This window comes from Thamnophis sirtalis, unplaced genomic scaffold, assembly GCF_051295495.1.
Source record: "Thamnophis sirtalis isolate CommonGarterSnake01/CBP01778 unplaced genomic scaffold, rThaSir2_p1.2 scaffold_4, whole genome shotgun sequence".
Taxonomy (NCBI): domain Eukaryota; kingdom Metazoa; phylum Chordata; class Lepidosauria; order Squamata; family Natricidae; genus Thamnophis; species Thamnophis sirtalis.
This window is the reverse complement of record NW_028261384.1, coordinates 97632375-97654740: the sequence shown is the minus strand read 5'-3', so window position 1 is coordinate 97654740 and position 22366 is coordinate 97632375. Positions and strand designations below refer to the sequence as shown.

The 22366-nt window shown below is 36.4% G+C and overlaps 1 protein-coding gene across 5 annotated transcripts in view; it reads left to right on the top strand.

The window, feature by feature from the left end:
• Nucleotides 1-22366, top strand: part of LOC106542356 (acid-sensing ion channel 2) — a 571660-nt gene that overhangs the window by 530197 nt on the left and 19097 nt on the right. For all 5 annotated transcript variants that reach the window (XR_015696429.1, XM_087713522.1, XM_087713520.1 and 2 more), the window contains exon 3: nucleotides 12349-12476. Coding sequence is in view for 4 of the 5 variants with exons in the window: in XM_087713522.1 (XP_087569648.1) it covers nucleotides 12349-12476 (128 nt within the window). In the remaining variant the exon portion in view is untranslated. The remainder of the gene's footprint in view (nucleotides 1-12348; nucleotides 12477-22366) is intronic.

Below are 22366 nucleotides of genomic sequence, written 5' to 3'. Positions count from 1 at the left end.
CAATTTGGGAATGCTTGTTACCTTCAGATGTAGTTCGGTATAGGAGTGAATGTGTTTATTATTGTACAGTTATAGTTAGCAATCATCTGAATCACTTCCTGAGATATCAGAGTTAGTAACAATTATCTTGTTTGCAAGACTTGGTTGTTTCCTCTTGTCTGTTGCAGAGAGTTTCATATAGGGCTGCCCTTTCAAAGTATCCAGAAATATTTGCAAAATGAGGCAGTCAGATTGCTAGCTGTGCAGGCTACAAAATTTATACGAAAGAGTTGCACTGGCTATTAATTGCCTACTGAGCACCAATGAAGGAACCAGTGTTGACCTTTAAAACCTTAAATTGTTTTGATTATCTTGCAAGCCTCTACTCAGTTATGAAGCCAGGAGACGCCCTCCTGAAGACTCCCTTATTATCGAACCTCAACTATCAAATAAATGAAAAAGGGCCTTCTGTGAAGTTTCCAAGCTCTGAAATGTGCTCTCAAAGAAGGTGTCTTTGACTTCGCTAGGATTTAGGAAGATCGTTGAAAAATACATGTTTAAAAGTCAACAATATGTAGACTTTTTTTAATAGGGCATGTTAAGTTTTGATTGCATTTGTTGTTGCTGTTTATACTCTGGATTTTAAAAATATTGTAACCCATATAGGGTTGGAATAAACAGAAAGGCAGAATATAAATTCAATAACAAAATTAATATGTTGCTGAGATGGCAAAGCTGACCTGAGAAAAAATAACAAAATTCTTTTTGAAAAACTGAAAAGCTGATCTGGACTTTTTCTACTGAAAGAAGGAAAAATGTTACAATTTGCACATTTTAAACGGGTATTCAGTGAGTGATTGAAGGGATCTGTGTAACTTCTGAAAGCAAGGAGGTATAAGATTCTAATTTGTTGAAGAAAAGATTGGAAGTTGTAATATTTCATAACTTTAGTTGATTTCATTGCTTTCTTTGCACTTTTTTCTTTTGTTTTTGCTTACATTTATCTTTATGTTATGTAAGATTCCCAATAAATATAACTAATACAATAAATATGGATGAAATTTAGATCTGTGACATTGACATCTTATGGTTCACTTCAAGTTATAGATAAACCATTCATGCTAAAAGTGGTGTGATTTCCCAAAAGTGTAAAGATTTGGATCCCGTCTTATGCAAAAATCAGTTAAACCATTAAAATTCTAGACTAAGAAAAGCTCAAGCCCACAACTTATTTTAAGAAAAATTGACTTTGCCACTGGAAAGAATCATAGACAACTGTGTCATAATTGGTAAGACAAACCTGAAAAGCATAATTGAGTAAAAACTACCTAATATTGGTGTCACACCGACTGAACACAGCTGTATCTTAGGATAAAATTATATTTGCTTGCCTGTTATGCTTCCTATAATCTCAGGTATACATCAAAGTATTCTCTCACAACTGGAACCTCCAGATGTGGGGAACTGTAATTCTCTGGTTAAACAAAACTGCCTTAGAGCAGTGAGCAGGAATAAATTTGAAGGGTGGAGCTTTCCATCTGCTAAGGAACAGGGAATACATGGTCGTGCATGTGTATAACATTTGCCTCCAGCTGGCTTCTCAATAAATTGGCAGTTCCTCTTTGCTAAATATTTGACAACATTCACAGATTGCCACAATGGGTGCATTGAAGAACCCATTTGGCCCCAACTCAAGCCAGTAAGAATATTGGTGTCCAGCATGACTCCTCTAGCTCTTTGTCACTGAGAAATTTGAGATATTGGAAAGAGTAGGAAGTGGTAAGCTCCGATTCGTATTTTGCAAATATTTCTAGCATTGTAAGAAACTGCATAGTTTCTTTTTCATGGGTATAGATTGCTGACCATCCCAGACTCTCAAACAACATCTTGCTCTGTATTTATTGCTACAATAAACTCATCAAGCTACTCTTGTCATAAATCCAAGATCAGCATCAAAAGCAAGCTCACTGTGGATACAGCATCTGAAGGAATAAATAAACTTAAATTTAAACATATGAACTGAAGTCAAATGCAGAACTTTGGGGTAGCAAAGGGATAGCAAAGCTTCTATGAAAGTCAGGTTTGGCCTTGGCAAAGCTACATCTTTCCAGGACTTTTGCACCGCCCCGGGTGCTTCCTGCTCTGACCTTGTTTGAGCACAACTTGCCCTGAACAAACTTGATTTCTTTCAGCAGGTTACTTCAAAGGAGCTCTATGTATACCAGATATTTCTTGGTGAAGCTGAGACTTAGTTGATGTGGCTCATTATCGTGTGACTTTTCTCTCTCAAAGGACAACATTATTGAGAGCTGTGGAGGACTCCAAGGCAGGGAATGCAGAATCTGTTGCTGGGCAGGTATAGTTGCTATGTCTGCCTAGCTGCCTTCCTTGTGTTTGAAGAGAAGTCTTGATAAGACAATAACATTAGCATTGGATATCTGTCATATTTGTATTAGTTTTCTCATCTTTATTAAAACATCTATCTATCTATCTATCTATCTATCTATCTATCTATCTATCTATCTATCTATCTATCTATCCTAAAGGCAGATTTTACTTCTTTGGAAAACATGACAAACACTCAGCCTTAAAGTTGAAAAGTGAACTCATGTTATGTATCATGGATCACTGATAAAGTTAGCTACCTATCCAAAGGAAACTTCTCTCATTTTAATTATAGGTTGGTCTTTGGAACAGAATCTAATGCAGCCATTAAATCCTTAGCACCACACATAGTTTTCCCACAAGAAGACAAGAATTATTTCTTAACTAAGTAAGTTAGGCATGCATGAGTGATCTAATGTTGAGAAATCTTGTTTAAAGGCTTCAGGGATTCCGTTTCTAAGCAAAAAATTATAGTAGTATCTTACTTAAAAATCTGACGTAATAGCAATACATAGTAGGCTAAAGACCTCTAGTTATTTGGAGTGCATTCTCATTCTTTTTATATGTGAGGATCTCTGTTACAACCAAAGGGCATTCTACCAACTCTGTCATTGTGGTGGTGTCCATAACTCTCAGTATTGTTTAATAAATTCAGTTGGTTTGTTATCACTGCCTGGTGCTTTCCCTGGTTTAAAATTGCTGAACCAGCTGACAGATATCCTTAATACAAAACTCTCAAATTTCAGCTTCATTGCTCATTAAATTAGACTGCCTGCAATTGATCAGAACATTTACTGAAACACAGTTTGGAATCTGGGATGGAGATTTTAAAAAGTTATATATAACTGTATAATTTTAAAAATTAAGTAAATATACATTAGTAAGCAAACTATGAAAATACTTCTTTAAACTTAATAATTTAATAATTGCAACTTATGTTTAAAGAAACATTAAAAATAATTAGAGCTCTTGATCTTTATTACTTGTAAATTATTAACATGTCTAATAATCCCTTTTAATTTATGTTACCTAGAAGAAAGATGAGATTGTTCAATTTGGTTGTAACATGCATCTCTTAGTTTTGCTTGACCTCATAACTTTATGCTTCAAACTGCCTTCACCTGTTCTATTCTGCAAGCTAGAAGAATCAACTACAATTATCAGAAATTTTAATTGAGGTAGTCAGATTTCTAATTTCCAAAGAGCCTTCATTTGTGATGAACCTAATAATTCTTACTTTATTTGCATTCAGTATTGTCTCATATATTTATGAAGCAGTTCTATTCAAATGATTCTAATTTTATTATAATCACAGAGGTTAACATCTTAATTGAGATATTGTTAGATGGATCTCCTTCTCAGAAGTTAGAAACCTTAATATTAAAAATTATCATTACCTGTTCATGGAAAGAATGCATTAAAAAGAGGCAGTAACTGGTAACAGTATAATTATGAAAGTAAACTCTCTGAATCTGCTCACAGGAGTGGAACTCTTTGACATTAATAAATTTAATCTGCTTCATAATTAAGCAGGCATAAATCCAGTAAAAATTTAAGAAGTGTTTTTGGATCATCTTGGATTTGTCAATGTATCTTCTGGTCATGAACCCAAGGAAATTTAATTATCATTGCACATAGTTTCATGGATATGGTAGGGAAAGCATGCTAAGGATTGTTTCTAGATTGTTTACAACCTGTGCACCAGCAGTGAGGCATCCACAGAAAGTCTTCTGTGGAAGACTTTCTGTGTGTTTTCTTATATTTGTGCACACATGTGGACTGAGAAGCTGATTTTATACTTTTTGTTCTGGGTCATATAATCAGAAGGAGGCATTTAGACTGAAACAGTTGAAAATACTGCCCAATTACTACTTCCACAGAAATGAGCAATGGAAATTGTTTGGTTTTTTTTGCTTTGTATTTTTGTCTCCACTGTACTAAACTGGATCCAACCCATCTTGATGTTTGATCTTGTTTAAGCTGGCTTCTTCCAACACACTACAATTGGTTTTTGGAGAATTATTGTGCTGTCAGATAGACCATAAGCTTCTTCTTTACATTTTTCAACATTTCATTGGCTTGCAAACAATAAACAAAGTAAGTTCTAGAATAGCAACAGAGAGAGTTTGTGTATTGATGGACAGAGTTTCATCCAATCCCAAGGAATGCACAAGAAATGTCTATGTAAAGCAAATTAGATTAAGCATCTGTAGATTTCTTTTCAGGATGGAGTGGGAATTGAGAGCTGAGTAGTTTTAAATATTGTAATTTTGGGGAAATTTTTTCCTCTGTGAAAGACTTACGTGCCTCTTCCATATTCAAGCAAACTTGAGAATTTTGCATTGCAGCCTACTGTATTGCAGGCAATGAAAATGCTGATATTGTTTTTTGTTATGCATTCTGCTTCTTTCTATCATGCCAGATTTTGGGGCCATTCCATTTGCTAATCTGGAAAAAAATAAGTAACACTCATTCATGATATTTTCTTCTGTGCTTTCATGCAGACTGCAGGCTAATTCAGGGACATTTATTGATATTCCTTTATCATCTCATAACTAAATAACAGAAAGTACACCATAATGCATCTAGAAGATTCTATTGAATCTCTCTTTACCTTTGAAATAAAACATAAAAATGAATTTTGGAGGAAGAGCCAATGTTGCGATGAGACGACGTGCAATCTCAATGCTCTGAGATCGCCGTCGATACTTTTGCCGCTGGATGGTCCAAACGGACCTAAACCATCTTGCAGAGAGAGTGAACAGGAAGAATACGTCTTGCTGATCTCAGGGACATCGCAAAGTCCCTGATCGATCCAAGAGATGTTCTTCAAGCCGGTGACAAAAAATCCAGTCATTAGGCTGATTAAGTCGGGGCGGCTCCAAAAGGAAATATATGGAAAGAGAAAGTGTTTCCAGCTGGTGATGATTTTTTACCGTTTTAAAAGAGACTGCCTATAAAAAACTTAAAATTAATTTAAATTGGAGAACAGAAGAAATAAGTGGCGGAATTAAGTTTGGAATGGTTTTGGACAGTGGGTTATCTTACTTTTTAAATGCTATCTTCATAGATGAAATTTATGCAAGCCTTTTAAAACAAATGGATTAAGTTTTCTTCTTCTATTTTTTTTCTTTTATTATTCTTTGTAACCTATGGACTAAAATTATCCTCTTTCATTACTATGGGTATTCTTCTAACTCATTCAAGAATTGGACTTTTTTTTAAACTTGAAATACAAAAGAGATACAAAAAGAAACAAAGAAAATTGCAACAATAACACTGCTACTCGGAGGGTGGGGGCTTTTGTATTGGAAATGAAACACTCTTACTTTTCTCACTGATTATCCTGGCTTGGCACTCCAAGGTCTCACTGCTTGTTTATAGAAAATGATAAGAAGAAAAGCATACAGATGTCTCTTTGAAGTATATCTTTAACCAGAGAAAAGTGAAAATAAAATGTTATTGTCAATCTATGCTTAATCTTGTTAGTCTTCCAAGCTAGAGCAGCAGTGTTTGTTAGTTGGAGATAATGGCACAATTTCAACAGCAGAAAGAAACTTTAAGTCTGCAAAAGATATTCTCAGAAATACAGAAATTATCAAACACATATGAGAGGATAGAGAAGAAGTTGGAAGACTTAGAGCATCTAACAGCAAAATATGATGAAGAACTTGGAGATGTTTATCAAGTCGAAAAAGTGGTGATATGAGACTGTTTTGTTACTGGAAAGATACAGGTTGATAGATGGAAGAGTATAATTTAAAACTAGTTAAACTTAGTGAAATTTAGTGACAATAGATATAGTTAAATAAATAATTGATAATGACAATAATGTATACAATGTGTAGTGTTATGATAAGTAATAATTGGATATGAATATTGAATTGTACCCATGAAAGGAAGATTAGAAATCCTTTTGGATTATATATAAAGGTTAATAAAAAAGAACTAAGTTAGATACAGTTAAGTTTTGATTATTAGGGAGAAAATGTTACGATACAGGATATAGTTAAATAAAGGAGGGATAATGATAACAACATATATATAGGTATGGGTACAACATAAGGAAACTGGATGTAAATTGTAAACAGTGATTTGGAAAGGAGGATTAGAAAAATTTATTGTTAAATATTATGGATGTTTAGCTAGAATAGGACATAAGGATTCAGTGTTATTGGAGGATTTTAGAAATAGTAAATGAAATGCCAGTATGTGGTTATGTGGTTATGTATTAAATCTTGGTATATTTTATTCAAATGAAAATGGAGGTATGATGATGGTAACAAGTATAAATATCTGAGTTAAAACACTTGAGTTAATATGAATTATGTTTATTGACTGTGGAAGAGATGCACAAAAGCCTTTTTGTAACCAACTGATACACTTTGTACAGTATGTAAAGAAGGATATGTTGTGTTTGTTTTGAAAATAAAAAATAAAAAAATGTATTTTAAAAAAACATAAAGATGAATTTTAATGGAACAAGAACCAGTTTTTAAAACTGGTGCCTAGAATTTGACTAATGCTTGTTTTAAGCATGAATCTGAAAGAAGAATCCCAGATAGTATGAAAGAAGCATAAAGTTACATTTCATATCTGCACTCTTGCTTTGAACGTGGGGTGTCCTCAGAAAAAGGCCACAGCCAAGAAAGAAAGAAAAAGGCTACAGCCTTTCCTAGCTTGTTTCCCCATTCAGCATCAAAGGATAGTTCAAGAAAATGGTATTTAGTTTATGCCCTAGATATCTATTCATAGTTATCATTTGGCTTTCTGGCAGGATGATCAAGAAGTCACATGCTTAGTTTTCAATTGTGGCAGGTGAGTTCTCCCTAGGGATCCAGGGACAACTTCTTTCTGTCCTAGATATTTTATAATATACTTTAAAATAATATACTTCAGGGCATATGGCCTCTGGATTTTGGCTGTGAGCACAATCTGCTCTGCTAAAAATACTCTACAAGTGTAATATACTTGGTTGCAACACCTTCTGTTATCCAGGCAGTCGGAAATCACAGATTTATGGTACATAGTAACCTGTAGGAGAAAAGATAAGAAGTAGGCTTGTCAAAATGTTGTTGTTTTGGAGCAGATTGGGACAGGAGTATCCTGCATACAAGAGGCATGTTTGATGTGATGTTATTCTTCCATCCTATCTTCTGTTTTTTATTATATTTTGAAAATCTGGACACACTAATAACTTCCTCATGAAAGTAGACATTTGCAATTGAGGAAAATACTTGAATTTGTTTGTTTCAAAATGAAAAGGAGACCAGAAAGTTTATCCTCTGTCCTGAAATAGTTTTATGCATTTTAGGCTTGTAATTTTTGCCAGCCTTCCCATTCTGACTCCCATCTATCTCCAAGAAGAATGATTAGTAGCTCTGCTCCTGGGAATGATGGAAGTTGCATTATAGCACATCTGGCCATCATCAGCTTGGAGAAAAAGAATCTCTGGCTTTTGAGCTTTATTATACTATAGGTTTTTATTATAATTTGCTCTTTTGGCAGCTCCAGGAATACACCTGCTGTTTTATCAGCCAAAACTGGAGTTTGGCCAGCTGAAAAGAGAACTGATCTGCATATTTCCAATTTTAGATTTAAAATTCAATCTCAGAGGAGAACAGATAACCAGAAATGGGATTTGAGGAGCAAGACTGTTAATAGTTATACAGAGACACATGACCGCAAAATTTCAGTTAATACAAGTCTGATGGGCGCACACTTCTGTAATCTGAAGCTACTAGGTAGAAACACACTGAACTATTGGCTTATGATATCACAGAATCAGAAGATACCCATGTTTGTTGAATCCAATACTGAGTTGGTTCTAAAGAGCCTCCAAAGATAGCAGATACTAGTTAAACCTCATTTAGCTAGTAAATTGTTGAGTGTTCGTGATGTAAAAGATCTATGGTAAGTAAAAGCTCCCCTATTGTTACTTTTCTGCATATTTTGAATGATGTAGAAATAACCTTTATTTTCCCAATTTCTTTTTTGAGACACAAGTGGGTGTAGGGGGGAATCTTGAACAGATTTTTTTATTTTATTTTAAGCTCAGACAGCCAGGAAAGCAGGAGTCAGATTCGAGAGCAGTTCCAGGGAGGGAAATGCTTATTTTAATCCAAGCATTCAAGAATCTATGAGCAAAGATACTAGCACACAACAAAACAGATGAATTAGATTTCATTACAAATAAGCTGCTCTGATTATTTCCCTCAGATTTGAAGAGAATCAATACTTTCTTTTTGTTTAGATAAGTAAACAGTACCCTAATCATGGAACTACCAACTCAGACAATCAAACAGTAAACCTTAATCAAGAAGCATCATCACTGTCCCACCAACACTGACAGAGCAAGCTCCTTGTATATAAACACAAATCTCACTCCCTCTAGCACTGATAATGTTACCTAGTTCAGTAATGAACATCTACAAGAAAACAACAAAGCATCAAGGACCTCACAGTTCAATCTTCAGCTACAAATATTCTCATCTTTGAGGACAATGCACCTTTTGTCAAACTGCACTTGGAACTTCATGGGCTGCCAGCACCGATAACAATACTTTTCTCTCACTACAGGTTTTAATGGATGTTGTTATGGATGATTAACAATATCCAGGAATGTACAAACACAAGCATTTCATTGAAATATTGGGCAAATTGAAGGCATTCATATTCAGATGTGCACCCAATCATAACCATTATTTCTAATGGGATGTTTGATCTACTGTGCTTCAAATACACATCACCATTAATACTCTGCCACATTTGTGCAAACTCGGTCATGATGGAAAAGATCCTTCTTCCCCACCCTGCACCTTATCAACTTGTACAGAGCTCCCCATCCTTTTTTGAATGAGATGTAAACTATTTTCAAAGGAGATAAGTTTTATAATGAGTGAGCCAGCTCAGTCATCCTATTAAACTGAGTAAGAGATAGATCAGCCAAGAATGTATCAGGCTCTGGATGGAGCAGAACAATCTGAAGTTGAACCCAGGAAAAACAATACTATGTGTCCATTAAGATCGTGCTGACCCCAGTCTTGTCTTCTAATGGGAAGGCATTGTCTTAAAGGAGGACTCCTGCTGAAGCAGTATTAGAAGACATGACTAAATTGGCCTTTGCCAACTGGTATACCAGTTGTGGCCTTTCTTAGTGCAAGAGAACCTTGCTACATAACTTGTGTCATTCATTGCCATCTGGTTAGACTACTGCAGCATTGTCTATATGGGATTACCTTCACCTTGTAGCTGGAAACTGCAATAAATGTAAAATGCAATGTATTAGCACATGAGCATATTATCCTTGAGCTGCTGATTGACTTCCAGTTTCAATTAAAGGGCTGGGTTTGACACCCCAAATCCATTACAGTTCAGTACCTGAGTACTTGCAGGACTGTTAACTTCAGCTGGAATAGAACCAACCCATAAGGTCATTGAGAAGAAACTGCTGATGGTTCTCCATTTTTGAAAATCTGTATGGGCTGAAGTTAAAAGGTGTTGCTTTTCAGTAGCAGTGCTGGCCTCCTGAAAGTCTCCCAATTGAAATCAGATTGACCTTCTCGCTGAGTGCATTCACTTCAGGTCAGAGTTAGTTTCATAAAGCATTTTAGCTTAGATCTAACGTCCATTTAATTGAATAGGTGACTTTTTAATGATATGATTTTGCTTAATTGTTTTCAATTTATACTGTGGATATTTTGATGATGTTTTATATTGTGTAAACTGCTAAGAGTCATTTTATTTATAGCAACAGGATAAAAACACAATAAATAGCAAAGTGCAGTGGTGGATCTAGTAATAATGGGTATGTTACTAGTCCACAAATGGACCTTTGTGTTCTGTTATCATGGACTTTCTTACTCGAAAGTATTGCCCAGCATAGCCTTGCAGTTGGAGATAACAGTAATTATATATTTTGCATAATGTGTGCATTTTCAACTGTTTTTAAAACCCTGTAAACACCCAACTAAAGAACTGATCTACAGCCCATCTTAAATACCACTCATGTCTTGGCAAATATTACATTATATACAGTTTTGAAATTCAGCATTCATACTCAACCCCAGTTTTGGCCTTTAGTTGGGCCCTTTCTCCTCTGTATTTTTGTTTCTCCTGGTATTTTCCTTGACAAATAGCAGGTTTTGTTCTTTGCACATTAGAGAGCCATAATAACACCATGAAGAAATAACAATGGGAAGCCGTAATGATAAATCGAAGTGTCTCTATTCACACACACTTTGCCAGCTTGAGTGAAATGTGCCAGATTGTCTTTCGCAGATGTGCGCAAAGTGAAACTTTCAACAAAATAATCAGCCCAGATGGTAGGAGTATTGACCAGACAGGGCTGAGCTTGAAATATGGCTGTCGCTGATCAATGCAACTCAAGTTAAGCAACATAGTCTATTAGAACTAAGAAGCATGCCTTTTTCATACACGCACACATGCACGCACACACAGACACAAACACACTTTACCCAGAATTATTTGAAGTTGTGCAGGTCTTAAAGTATTTAAGTAAACAAGCTGAATACTTTTCCTTCCCCCACACAACAGATTGCCAAATTATGCTTATCTTTTAGATGTTTCTGAAGGGAAAAAAGGCAGCAACAGAAAATAATACTGTACATCATTTGTAAACTGCATTAATCTGACCAAATCCACTATGTTTTCTGCTGCATCTGTAAAAAACACAACATTAAAACATTTAGTGAAGCAGATTCCACTTGTATTTCCAACTGTCACTTCCACCTTATCAATTCATTATTCTGCTTTGTGAGTAAACAACTAAAATTAACCAAATGAAGAAAATGACCTCAGTGTCAAGGAGTTTTAAACTAGAAAAGGGTTTTGTTTTTTGCTGTGGTGATTTCTTTTGCCAAATACGAAGGACGTATTGGAATTACCTGTGCAGCTCTGCCATCTGCAACTCAGGCAGACAGCTGAGTTTCTAGAGGGCTGCTGTCAGGTGAGCTGAAATGAACAGAGGGAGACAAAATGCTCTCTTGAATATGGAAAAGTATTGTGAAATGTGAACAAACATGCAGAGAATGCCATAAAGAGTTATTAGCTGGTAGTCCCCAAACAGGTAGAAGATGTGTTTGACAGCTCAGTGACCCCAATTCCCAGATAATCTGTAGGGAAAAATGGATTCTCAATGCTGTCATGTATCAGTAATACATGCATCAATTTATTTGTTACTTTGTTGCAAGATAGGGTGGTATTTGCCAGGAAATGGAGGTTATCTGTGTTTTCCTCTAGCATTTAGTTTGAGCTTCCAGTCCACTCTTCAAAAACTCTTCATATGTGTGTTATTCTGAAGAAATTCAGATATAGTAATTCAGATAATACAAAGTGGACACTTTTAAATGTAACTATGCAGAAACAAAGGATTGAAAACTACTGTTTTGTCCATGCAACAGAGTTAAATCTGCATAGTTACCAAACTCAGAAAAAAATAGAAGTGATGTTAATTATCCTAGGAGCTTTACTGAGTTTCAACATTAATGTCAGCCGGTTTTTGGGAGACAGCTTAATTATGGGTAACTAGCAAGAAAAACTCTGTAATGGACTTATTATTCTAAAAAAGGATGAGGAGAATTGATACAGTATGGATTTCATCATGATATAATATCTGCACTGAGAGATTAAAAACAGAATTATAAATGATTTCCTAGAGAAAACCCTTGGGACTTAAGAGAATTATTTCTCTATGGTTTACACAGAAATTAAATTATCTCATATTGAGTTTGGTATTGTGTATCTACTGGTACCTCCTATGTTTCTGTAGTAGCATTTGAACTCTTTGTATGAGTTAGCATCACAGTATATTTTAGCCATAAAAATTAGAAGACTATAAGATTTTACAAGATTCAAATCATAATGGTGACAGGTTGTAATGATATAGTTTAGCACCTATGTGGCACTAATTCTCAAAGAACGCAGTATTCTCTAGTTGATTCATATATTCTGTTCTCTTGTTAGATGAAACAACATTTGAAGCAGGAGTCAAAGTCCAGATCCACAGTCAGTCTGAGCCGCCATTTGTTCAAGAACTTGGGTTTGGTGTGGCACCTGGTTTCCAAACTTTTGTAGCCATGCAAGAACAAAGGGTAAGTTATTTTTCTCAGGTAGGTTAGGTACCTGCCTGCTTTACTTCTAAGGCAGAAAGAGAAGAAAACCTTTCTTGGTTGAATGCTTTGATGACAACCTTAACAAAAGCAGACTAATCTGGAGATTGGGTCTCATCTGTTGACTTTTGAGAATGGATTGAGAATTATGATGAAGGCAAAAAAAAAAAAGAGAGATCATAACTACAGAAGAAACTTGAATTGGATTTATAATAGTTTTATACTTCCAAGAATCCTGCGACTTGCCATTTTATAAGAATTCCCAGAATTCGGTGTCCTGATTCATTCCGAATCATTCATAGAAATAACTGTGTAAATAAATTTCCAGAAAAGAGGTTTCTTCAGGTGAGGTTTAAACTGCATGTCAGTCTGTCTTGTGCAGTTTATATGAATGTGAGATTACCATTGAAAAAATATCACAAAAGAAACACTATTCTGAAATATTTCTAGTATATAGCCTGGCATGGTTGCATAACCTACAGCTTTTTCAAATGTAAGCATAGAAGTAGCCTTGCTTAAGATCAAGGAGAAGCCAAGGTTTTGCCAACACATTGATTAATTGACTCTTTTAGCAGAGCTTGTCCTTATTTTTATTTGCTTATGAATAAATGAACAGCAATAGCATTTTCATGTTTTTCCCCATCAGTTGTGGTTCTAGATCATATATAAGAAAAGTAACTGTGCACACATAAATGTGGTTTTGTAAAGTCCAGCAATTGTTGTAACAAGAGAATGGCAGATATCCATAATGTCTTCTGAAAATAAATTTTGTGGGATTGGTACATGTTTAGTCCACACTATAGTATTACGGAAGTAATTACTGAAGCTGCAGAATCTTTGTTTCCTTTTCAGGTTATTATGCTGCCAAAGGCAGCATGTTGAGGAAGATGAAATATTCCCTGAAACAACCATTTCTGCCAATTTGACCATAAAAATTAAAGAAGCTTCAATTAAGCAAAAAGGTTGGAGATGTGATACTGGGTAGGAAGGCAGAAGTGGGCCTTTGAGATTCATTTTGTGAAATGTTCAGGCAATGTGGAAAGAGAGAAAGACCATCCAAATATGAGAAAAATATCTGAGATTGGTTTTAGAAAAAGAGAATAGGGATTGCCATTATACATTCTGTGACTTGGGAGCCATATGTGGTATATTGGTTATAATAACGGAAAATAGACTCTTGGTGAATTGAGGGGCAACAGCTGACGCAGGGCACAGAGAGTATTAGACAGAAGTCAGCTGGCAAGAGAAACAGAGGCAATAGTAGAAAGATTGTTGTAGAATGGATGTGCAAATGCTCTTGGATTGCTGTCCTAAAACGTTACTCTCTAGAAACTAAAGCAGTAAAGACTTTTCATCTAAAGCAGGAGGAAGCAACCTGATATCCTTCCAATCTTTTGGTCATCAGTTCCCACTACTCCCAAATCAGCCTGACCAACAGAAAAGTATTTTGAGAATGGCAAGCCCAGATATATGAAGGGAAGTTGGTTGTCTTATCAAGTCTATGCCAAACAACATTCCCAGTCTGTACCTGCTTTCTGTAAGCATTGCACTACGGTTCACATCCCAGCAGAAATAACAGTTTGCAATTGAATATATGACAGTAGCATCATGTGATCATCATGTGAGAAGTTCAGCAATATAAGGTGGAAGGAATGTGACACAATAGGTTTTTGCTGCAGCAGATTGGGGGAATTTAGATTTAACTTAAGATAAAACAGAATGTGGGTTGGTACCATTTCAGAAGACTAGATATCGTCCTTATTTTTTGAGGGATATAAGATGAATGTTAAATAGGAAGCCATATATCTTCACTAAGGAACTTTCATGTAGTCTAGCTTTCTGTATTAACTCATCACAATTTTCAACTTAATTCACTTAATGTTGTCTATCAAGGCTTAATGTATTCCACACTGCATTCTTATGTGAGCAAAACCACTTATCTTCTTGGAAAGTGACATTGTGCATTGTCCCAGCCAGGGCCGGATTTAGATGAAAAGAGGCCCTAGCTATTCCACTTATGAGGCTCTTTCTTCTCCCATTTTTAAGTTTGTAAATTACATGAGAGACAATAAAATACATCATTACTGTGATATATATCAATATATATAGCTGGCCTCCCGACGGAGGGCGGCTCTGCTCTGCGGCAAAGGCAGCGAGGCCAGCCGCCTCCCCTGCTGTGCTCAGCTGCCCGGCTTGGCCCCCTCGCCCTCACCTGCCTGGCCGCTGGTGGGCTCGGCATCGACGGGGCGGCTACTGGGAGCGGCCGCGCTTCTCGCCCGACCGCCGGTGCCGGGAATGTGGGCGGGCTCCTCAACTGCCGCGGCGCTGGAACGATCTTAACCAATACATTTTTATGTTTGTTTATTAGTCATATGCATAGAATTTCTCCTTATTTTCGGTTCAGTGTTTTAGTGTTCACTGTTTTTAGAATAGTGTAATTTTAATTTTGCTAACAATTTGAATGTAGGCCCCTCTTGATCTTGAGGCCCTAGGCTGAAGCCTAGTTAGCCTATAGGAAAAATTCGGCCCTGGTCCCAGCACATTCAGAGGCCTTTCTCTCTTACCCAACACAGCTGATTCCTTCACAATCTTTATAGAAAAAACTCTCATTATTTATTTTATTGAAATCATTCATATACAGCCTTTTATAAATGATATTCTCAGTCCTGTGGGATAGCTAAACATTACATAAAAATAAATATCTGATAAAATTCAGATCCCTTGGCTATGCATTAGATGCACCATTTTTCTTGCATTTTTGGCAGCCATTTCCAATCTATTATTTTCCAAATAATTATCTGCAAGTTCCTCCCCATAACGTTGAAGGAATATATGATCCTTGACTTTTGCTGAATACTGAAATAAGAGCAAGAAATAATTGTTCTTTAATGAGACATCACATCAGATCACACAAGTAGAATTGCTTCTCCATTTCAGCCTGCCCATGACTCTCTTTTGTCCATCTGCTCTCTTTGTCTGTTGAGCTTAGCACTTGCATCTGATTTCTCTCCCTCCTTTTCTTTTGCAAAAACCATCAAATAGGAACTGATACGTTTCTTAATTTGCTCCCTTCATTTCTTCTTTAAGATTATTTCATGTTGTTTGTTAACCAAATTGACTTTGTTGGATGGATGGAAATGGCCACTTTATGTTGATGATAGAATCAAAGTTCTTCCATGTGGAAACCAGGCATTTGAATACTTTTTCTTAAGAGTATCTCTGCACAGATACATAATATATAAAGATATATAATATATAAAGAATTATATATTAATTCTTAATATATTTTTTTCACATGGCAGAGAAAAGTTTACTTTTAAAATTATTATAATTATTCAATTGGATAGGTGGGGAATTTTGAGAGTTGAAATCCTCACATCTTAAGGTTGCCAAGTTTGATAAATACTGATACAAATTAATCCTGATAAATGTGAGATTACAAAGATGCCTATTTATTTTCCTTTGACCAGAGTCTAGCAGATTTTTGGATTACAACTTCCATTATCAGATTGAAATTCCCAAAATTCTTTCAGTTCTCTTTCCAATTAGGAGATAGAAACTTTAAGTCTCTTTTACTTGATTGCTGCAAAGCTATATATTGATGATAACCCCTGTAATCCTTCTGATGGGTGGGGACGGAGAGACTAAAATATTTTAAAGGGAGAGAGACCATAATTATATTACCAGGTGTCATCTATGCTTATCATAGCAAAACAGTTTGTGAGTTGTAAGATACCAAGCAATTTGGTATATCTTGCTATTATTGTTTCAACAAATAAACCTCATTTGGCTCCAGTGACAACGTATAATTTCTTAGGAAGGAAAAGAAGATCGAAGAAACAGAACTGTCTGGCCCTGACCTCTTTTACTTGGGCCAAGCAAGTGGCCACCAAGGAAATTAAGCTTCTAATCATGCCCAACAGTGCTTTTTTAAGAGTGGGTAATGAGAAACACTTCAGAAATAATCTTGATTGCATGAGTCAGAACATGAAAGGTATTCAGTCCATTGATTGGTGTACAATGGCAAAAGCAAAAACACAATTTGAGCATCGCTAGCCAGCAGCAAGGAAACAAAAAGAATCCACCTTGGAGACTAAAGGAATTGAACTATTGACTTTCAATAACTACACAATTCTGACGAAAGAAAAACATGTAAATTGGTCAGATCCAGATAAATAATATCATTCTTCTTCTATCCCATTTTCTCTTCCAGAGGTTTTAATAGCAAAGAAAAATCTCTCTGGATCAATCTGAACCAATGTTTCTCAACTTGACAACTTTAAGATGTGAAAATGTGAAATGGAAATTCTGGGAGTTGAAGTCCACATATCTTCAAGTTGTCAAGGTTGAGAAACACTGGCCCAATCACTAGAACCTCACATTTCACCCTCACTAGTTAAATATTTTATGTACGTTACATTTCAGGTTCTTGGCTCCAGTTCCACTGCAGGTCACAGATGTGGCCCTGACAAAGCATTCTCCCAAAGCAGGAGTCAGCAACTTTAAACACTCAAAGAAGGTCTAATCAGAAGCCCCCTGTTCAATTTTGGAGCCAACCAGAAGTCCAGTTTCCTTACTAGCATGGCATCCTTTTTCCTCTATTTTGCCTAATTGAAAGCCCTATCAATTGTGGAGCTGACCAGAAAACCCACTCCTTGCCAGAGAGTCTCCTCATGGCACACCCTGCTTCCCCCCTCCAACCGGAATTTCCTCCCAATATTGTGGTGCTGACCGGCAACAGGGAGCCACAGCAGAGGGATGAAAGAGCCACATGTGGCTCCAGAGCTGAGGGTGCTGACCCCTGTCCCAGAGCAAAGTGAACCTTTCTTTTTGCCATTTCTACACATCAAAGACACAACCAGGAAGGCCCAATTAAGCATTCAAGCTATGCCTTTCCTGCAGACATTAGGCCAGCTCAAGGGTCATGTGACTTCAACTCAGGGCTGGCTTCCTGGGAAACATTGAAATTAAATATGTATTTATTCTATCGTTGCCGAGCTCATCATCTACATTGCAACCCACTTTAAACAACTTCAAAGATTTGCACAGCAGCCAGTCTGGAACAGACGGCAGGTCATCAGGGTTGACGAATATTTATTCACCAGTATCATAGTATCTGCAGCATATGGGTATTGCTCTCCTCTCCAGATGACTAAATGGTGGCTGCGCTATTATCTCGATAGGAGAATGTAAATGAGGCACTTGAGGCAGGGAGGCCCTCCAATGGCATTTTGCCCCCGTCAGAAAAGAAACTGATAATTCTGTCCTCTAGAAGAACCTCTCTGATGCTACCTATGTCAGGCTTCCCTCAGTGTGGTTTTTGCAACCATTTGGTGAAGGAATCCAGATACAACTTCTTTGGCCCAGAGTTTGTTTCTCCACTTTTCTGGGTTTTAAAGTTGAAGAAGAACACTCACATTTCTTCAGCTGAAATTATTTTTTACTATACTATTATTGTTACTATTTATACCTGCATCACATTTCACTACCAATAACCTGTTTCCTGTAGGCAGTTTAGAATACAAAAGTAGGTAAAATAAAGATAGTTTAAACAAAATACTTAATACGTAAAACAAGGCAAATTTGCTAAATACTGACAGAAGTTAAGCTTTAAAGCTATCAGTGGTGTTGGTACTCCCCCCACCCCCACTCCTGGTAGAAATGTTTCTCAAGATCTGGGACAACCATAGCCATTAAATGGATTAACAGAGCTGCAACTGGAGCTCCTCAGAGGAATTTAGTGTTAGTCTCCCTGGTAATTTGGATATTTACCATTTAAAATTTTATAGATTGCTAATGGTATTTTATATTTTTCATGAAAATAAATCACTGGATAGCAACTTTTTCAAAAGTTTTGCTTCCTGAAAAACTTTTGGTGATTATGATAGACCCCCTTCAAACTGAACACAAATATTATTTCAGAATAACTATATCAGTGATGGTGAAAAAGTAGGGGGAGCACAGGGGGGGGGGTCATGCCATAATGGGCATGGTTTTTTTCACCCTCCCCAGGCTCCAGAGGCTTTCTAGGAGCCTGTGGAGGGCAAAAACAGCCTCCCATGCCTCCCTGAATGCCCTCCAGAGACCTCAGGAGCTTCCCTAAAGCCTCTAAAGGACAAAAAATAGACTTACAGGGAACCCAGAAGTTCAGGAATGGTGACTTCTGGCTTCCCTGAAGGCTCCGGAGGGCGAAAAGCGGACCTACAGACAAATTGGAAATCACTTCCAGTTTGCTCGTAGGGCTGGTTTTTGCGCCCCAGAGCCTTCAGGGAAGCTTCCTGAAGGCCCCTGAAGGGTCCAGAGGGTGAAAAATGGACCTACAAGGAATCCGGAAATAATTTATGGTTTGCCCGTAGGGCCGGTTTTTTGTGCTCCTGAGGCTTTAAAGAGGCCTCCGGAGGGCAAAAAATGACCTCAAGGGAAGGCCCAAGTCAGCTGGCCATTATGTGCATGTTCATTGGCCAGTTGACAGGGCAACCCCTTGGATGCCCTGACAAATGGCTCCACGTACCACCTGTGGCACTTGTGCCATAAGTTTGCCATCATGGGACTATATCTTGTAGGAATTGTGAGAAATATGAAATTAACTTTTAATGACCATCATGTATTAAATCACATAATGTTTCCAACATACTGAATGAGTTCAACAGAACTACAAGCATTTTGTTGCTGATTTTTGATTGTATTCAATATCTGATGCATTTTGCTGCAGTGTCCAACAACAGTCAACCAGCATTGATGGATTCCATTTGTCCTGACACCCTTTTTTCATTGTGGCAATGTCCTGGTTAAACCTTTTACCATGTTTGTTACTGACTGCACCTAGATTTTCAGGGGGGGGGAACTCCTGTATGAATGCAGAAAATATTTGGTTCAAGACAGAAAAACATGGTACATAAATCACTTATTGATATGACAAAGAGATTTTTGCCACTGCTTCATATAAAACTCAGATTGATTAAAAAAAATGTGAAAGTGATGAACAAGGAAGATCAATGTTTTTGTTTTTTTTCCAGTCAGATGTTTCCAAGAATAACTGATGCCAAAATTAAGAAAGGCATTTTTGTTAGTCCACAGATCAGATACGTCATCAATGAGAAATGGCTTGAAGATTTGTTAGTGGGGCCAGAGAAAATTGCTTGAAAAGCATTCAAGAATGTTGTTGAGAAATTTATTGACCACTACAGAACACCAAATTGCATTCAACTAGTTGACAACTGTCTTACATCATATAAGACCATGAGGTGCAACATGTCAGTGAAGATTCACTTTCACAGTAGCTATTTCCACTATAGCTATTCCGCTATAGAGTAGTTGTTGTATTGCAATTCTCTTACCCAGCTGTTCCTTTCACATATGTAACAACAGTACTTGGTATATTCAAGTTGCATTCCAAGCAGAAGAGCCACTCTCTTTATATCTCCCCAAGTACTTCAGTTGAATTTGGTGTATTGAATGTGTAACTATCAGCAACAGTTCTATGTTTTCATCCATTTCTTTCATGTGTGCAGCATAGCCAACTATGGTTTTCCCAATAGTAATTTATGGCTGTGAGACTTGAAGGCTGAGTATCAGAGAATTGATGCTTTCAAATTGTTCTACTAAAGAAGATCTTGAGAGTCCCTTGGACTGCAAGGAGATCAAATCAGTCAATCCTAAAGAAAATGAACCCTGACTATTGTTTGGAAGGAGAGGTACTGAAGCTGAAGTGCAAATGCTCTGGTTACCTAATGAGAAGAGAGGACTCATTGGAAAAGGCCCTGAGGTTGAGAAAGATTGAAGCAGAAGGAAAATGGGACGGCAGAAGATGAGATGGTTAGATGGTAACATCAACACAATGAACATTAATTTGGGCCACTCTGGGAGATAGTGGCGGATAGGTGAGCCTATCATATTTATGGTCCATGGGACCGTGAGGAGTCAGACACAACCTAGTGACTGAACAACAACAACAACTGAATAGTGTATGTTGCCATTATGTAAAAATATAAGATTTCTATGAAATAATACATGATATGTTAAATTACAGGTAATTTTCATAATTATCAGCCAAAAATCTGTAAGATATTCAGGAATATATATATATATAAATGATTTTATGACTAACTTAGGTTGCAATTTTTTATTCTGTTAACTTTTCTTTAAAGTTAGAATATGGAATCGGGGTGTCCAGTAAATAAATGTCAAAGCAAGAGCATTTCTCATCTCTATGACACATTTATGTGACTTTCAAATTTTAAATGATGATTAATTTTTTAAAAAATTACTATTTAACGGCTATTGCAAATCTTTTCAAGAAAAAAAATTGATAGGTTCAGCTAATTATGGAAATGTGATACTTAGAATGCTACATTTGGTGTGATCTTCTGCTGCAGTGATTTCTTTTCAGAGAAAAGTTATTTCACATCATAATTATGTTCCAGAAAACTCACTGATTTTTGTAATCTCATGTTCCATTAAAATATATACCAGTGATTTGGAAGCTAAGAGATCAGTAGAAATGGATATTGTGCATTTTTATGATTGGAAAATAATTAATGGTACAATGTTGGGAGAATGCCCATTTTCCCCCAGTTGACCAATGGAGTGAAGAATGTACTTCTCTTTCTATATTCAAATAAGTGTTTTATGGTTGGGAATCCTAACTGGGTGATGCATATGCCAACTAAAATTTCATTTCCAACTTATTTTCCATGGCAATTGAACTAATCAATAATTTAATTATATAATAGAATACATTTACAAATGGCTTTGATTTGCATATGGGGCATGCTTATATAGATTATTTTTCTTTTGTTTTCCTTCTTTTCTGTGCTTATTGTAATAAATAAAATGCTCTCTGTGATGCTCATTTGTGTGACTGAATGGGATTTGTTCTATTCTGGAGTGACCTACAGTCCTAAAAAGTCAATTGTAAATTTAGGAGATATTTTTGGACCTATCATGATTATTAGCAAGTATTTTTAAGCTCAATTAAGGGTGATAATACTACAAACTATCCTAGCTGGAAATAGTCGTATAACAAGATCTGGTAAAACATTTATTTCAGTATATTATATCTTGAAATTGTGCAGGTTTTCTAAAATAAGATATGTATGTGTGGAGAATGGCCAGTGTGAATAAGTTATGGCATTACTAAGATATCAGTTGGAAATTAGTATACTTATCAAGTTGGAGTTTACATGTGCTGTATTAAGCGGAACTATGTTCTTATACAAGTAGCCTTTTTTTAAAAAAGTTCAAAAATGAAATACAGTAATAAATATCTAACAAGGTAGGGAAAATATGCAGACATGGCTTCTAGCATTTTCCCCCAAAGCTTTCATCAACCATCTCCATAGGGGGTGATTGCATTGCCTTTTGTCTAATGCAATAATACATTGCATCTATCTGTGTTCTTCTTTAGTATTGATCTTTGTAATTGTGTGTATGTGTGCACCAGTGATAGGCTGTGTGTACTTCGTTCAGGGTAATTTAACCAGAAAGGAAAAGGATTTAGAAAAAAAAAGGACATCAACTTTCTTAGTGCCACCCAACTGCCTCTAATTTAGGGATGAACTGATTAAATTTCTCAGTAGCCCTAGGCCCATTTTTGAACTTGATATTTCTTTTTCTAGTTTCTTGTTCATCCGCACTCCAAATCTTATCATTGGTCTAGAAGACCTCTAAAGACCCTTCCAACCTTATGATTCAATTGTGTTTTTGCGACTGATAGAATCCTGAGTCCTTTTATGTAATTTCCACTGATTTATCATGAGAGGGGAAACAAGCCAGGTATGGCTTCAACCCACAGAAAGAAATTTATTAAGTCTCTACATTGTATAGGCAACTTTCTCGCTAGGGAAAGCATATTAGCACTTTTAACATCTTGC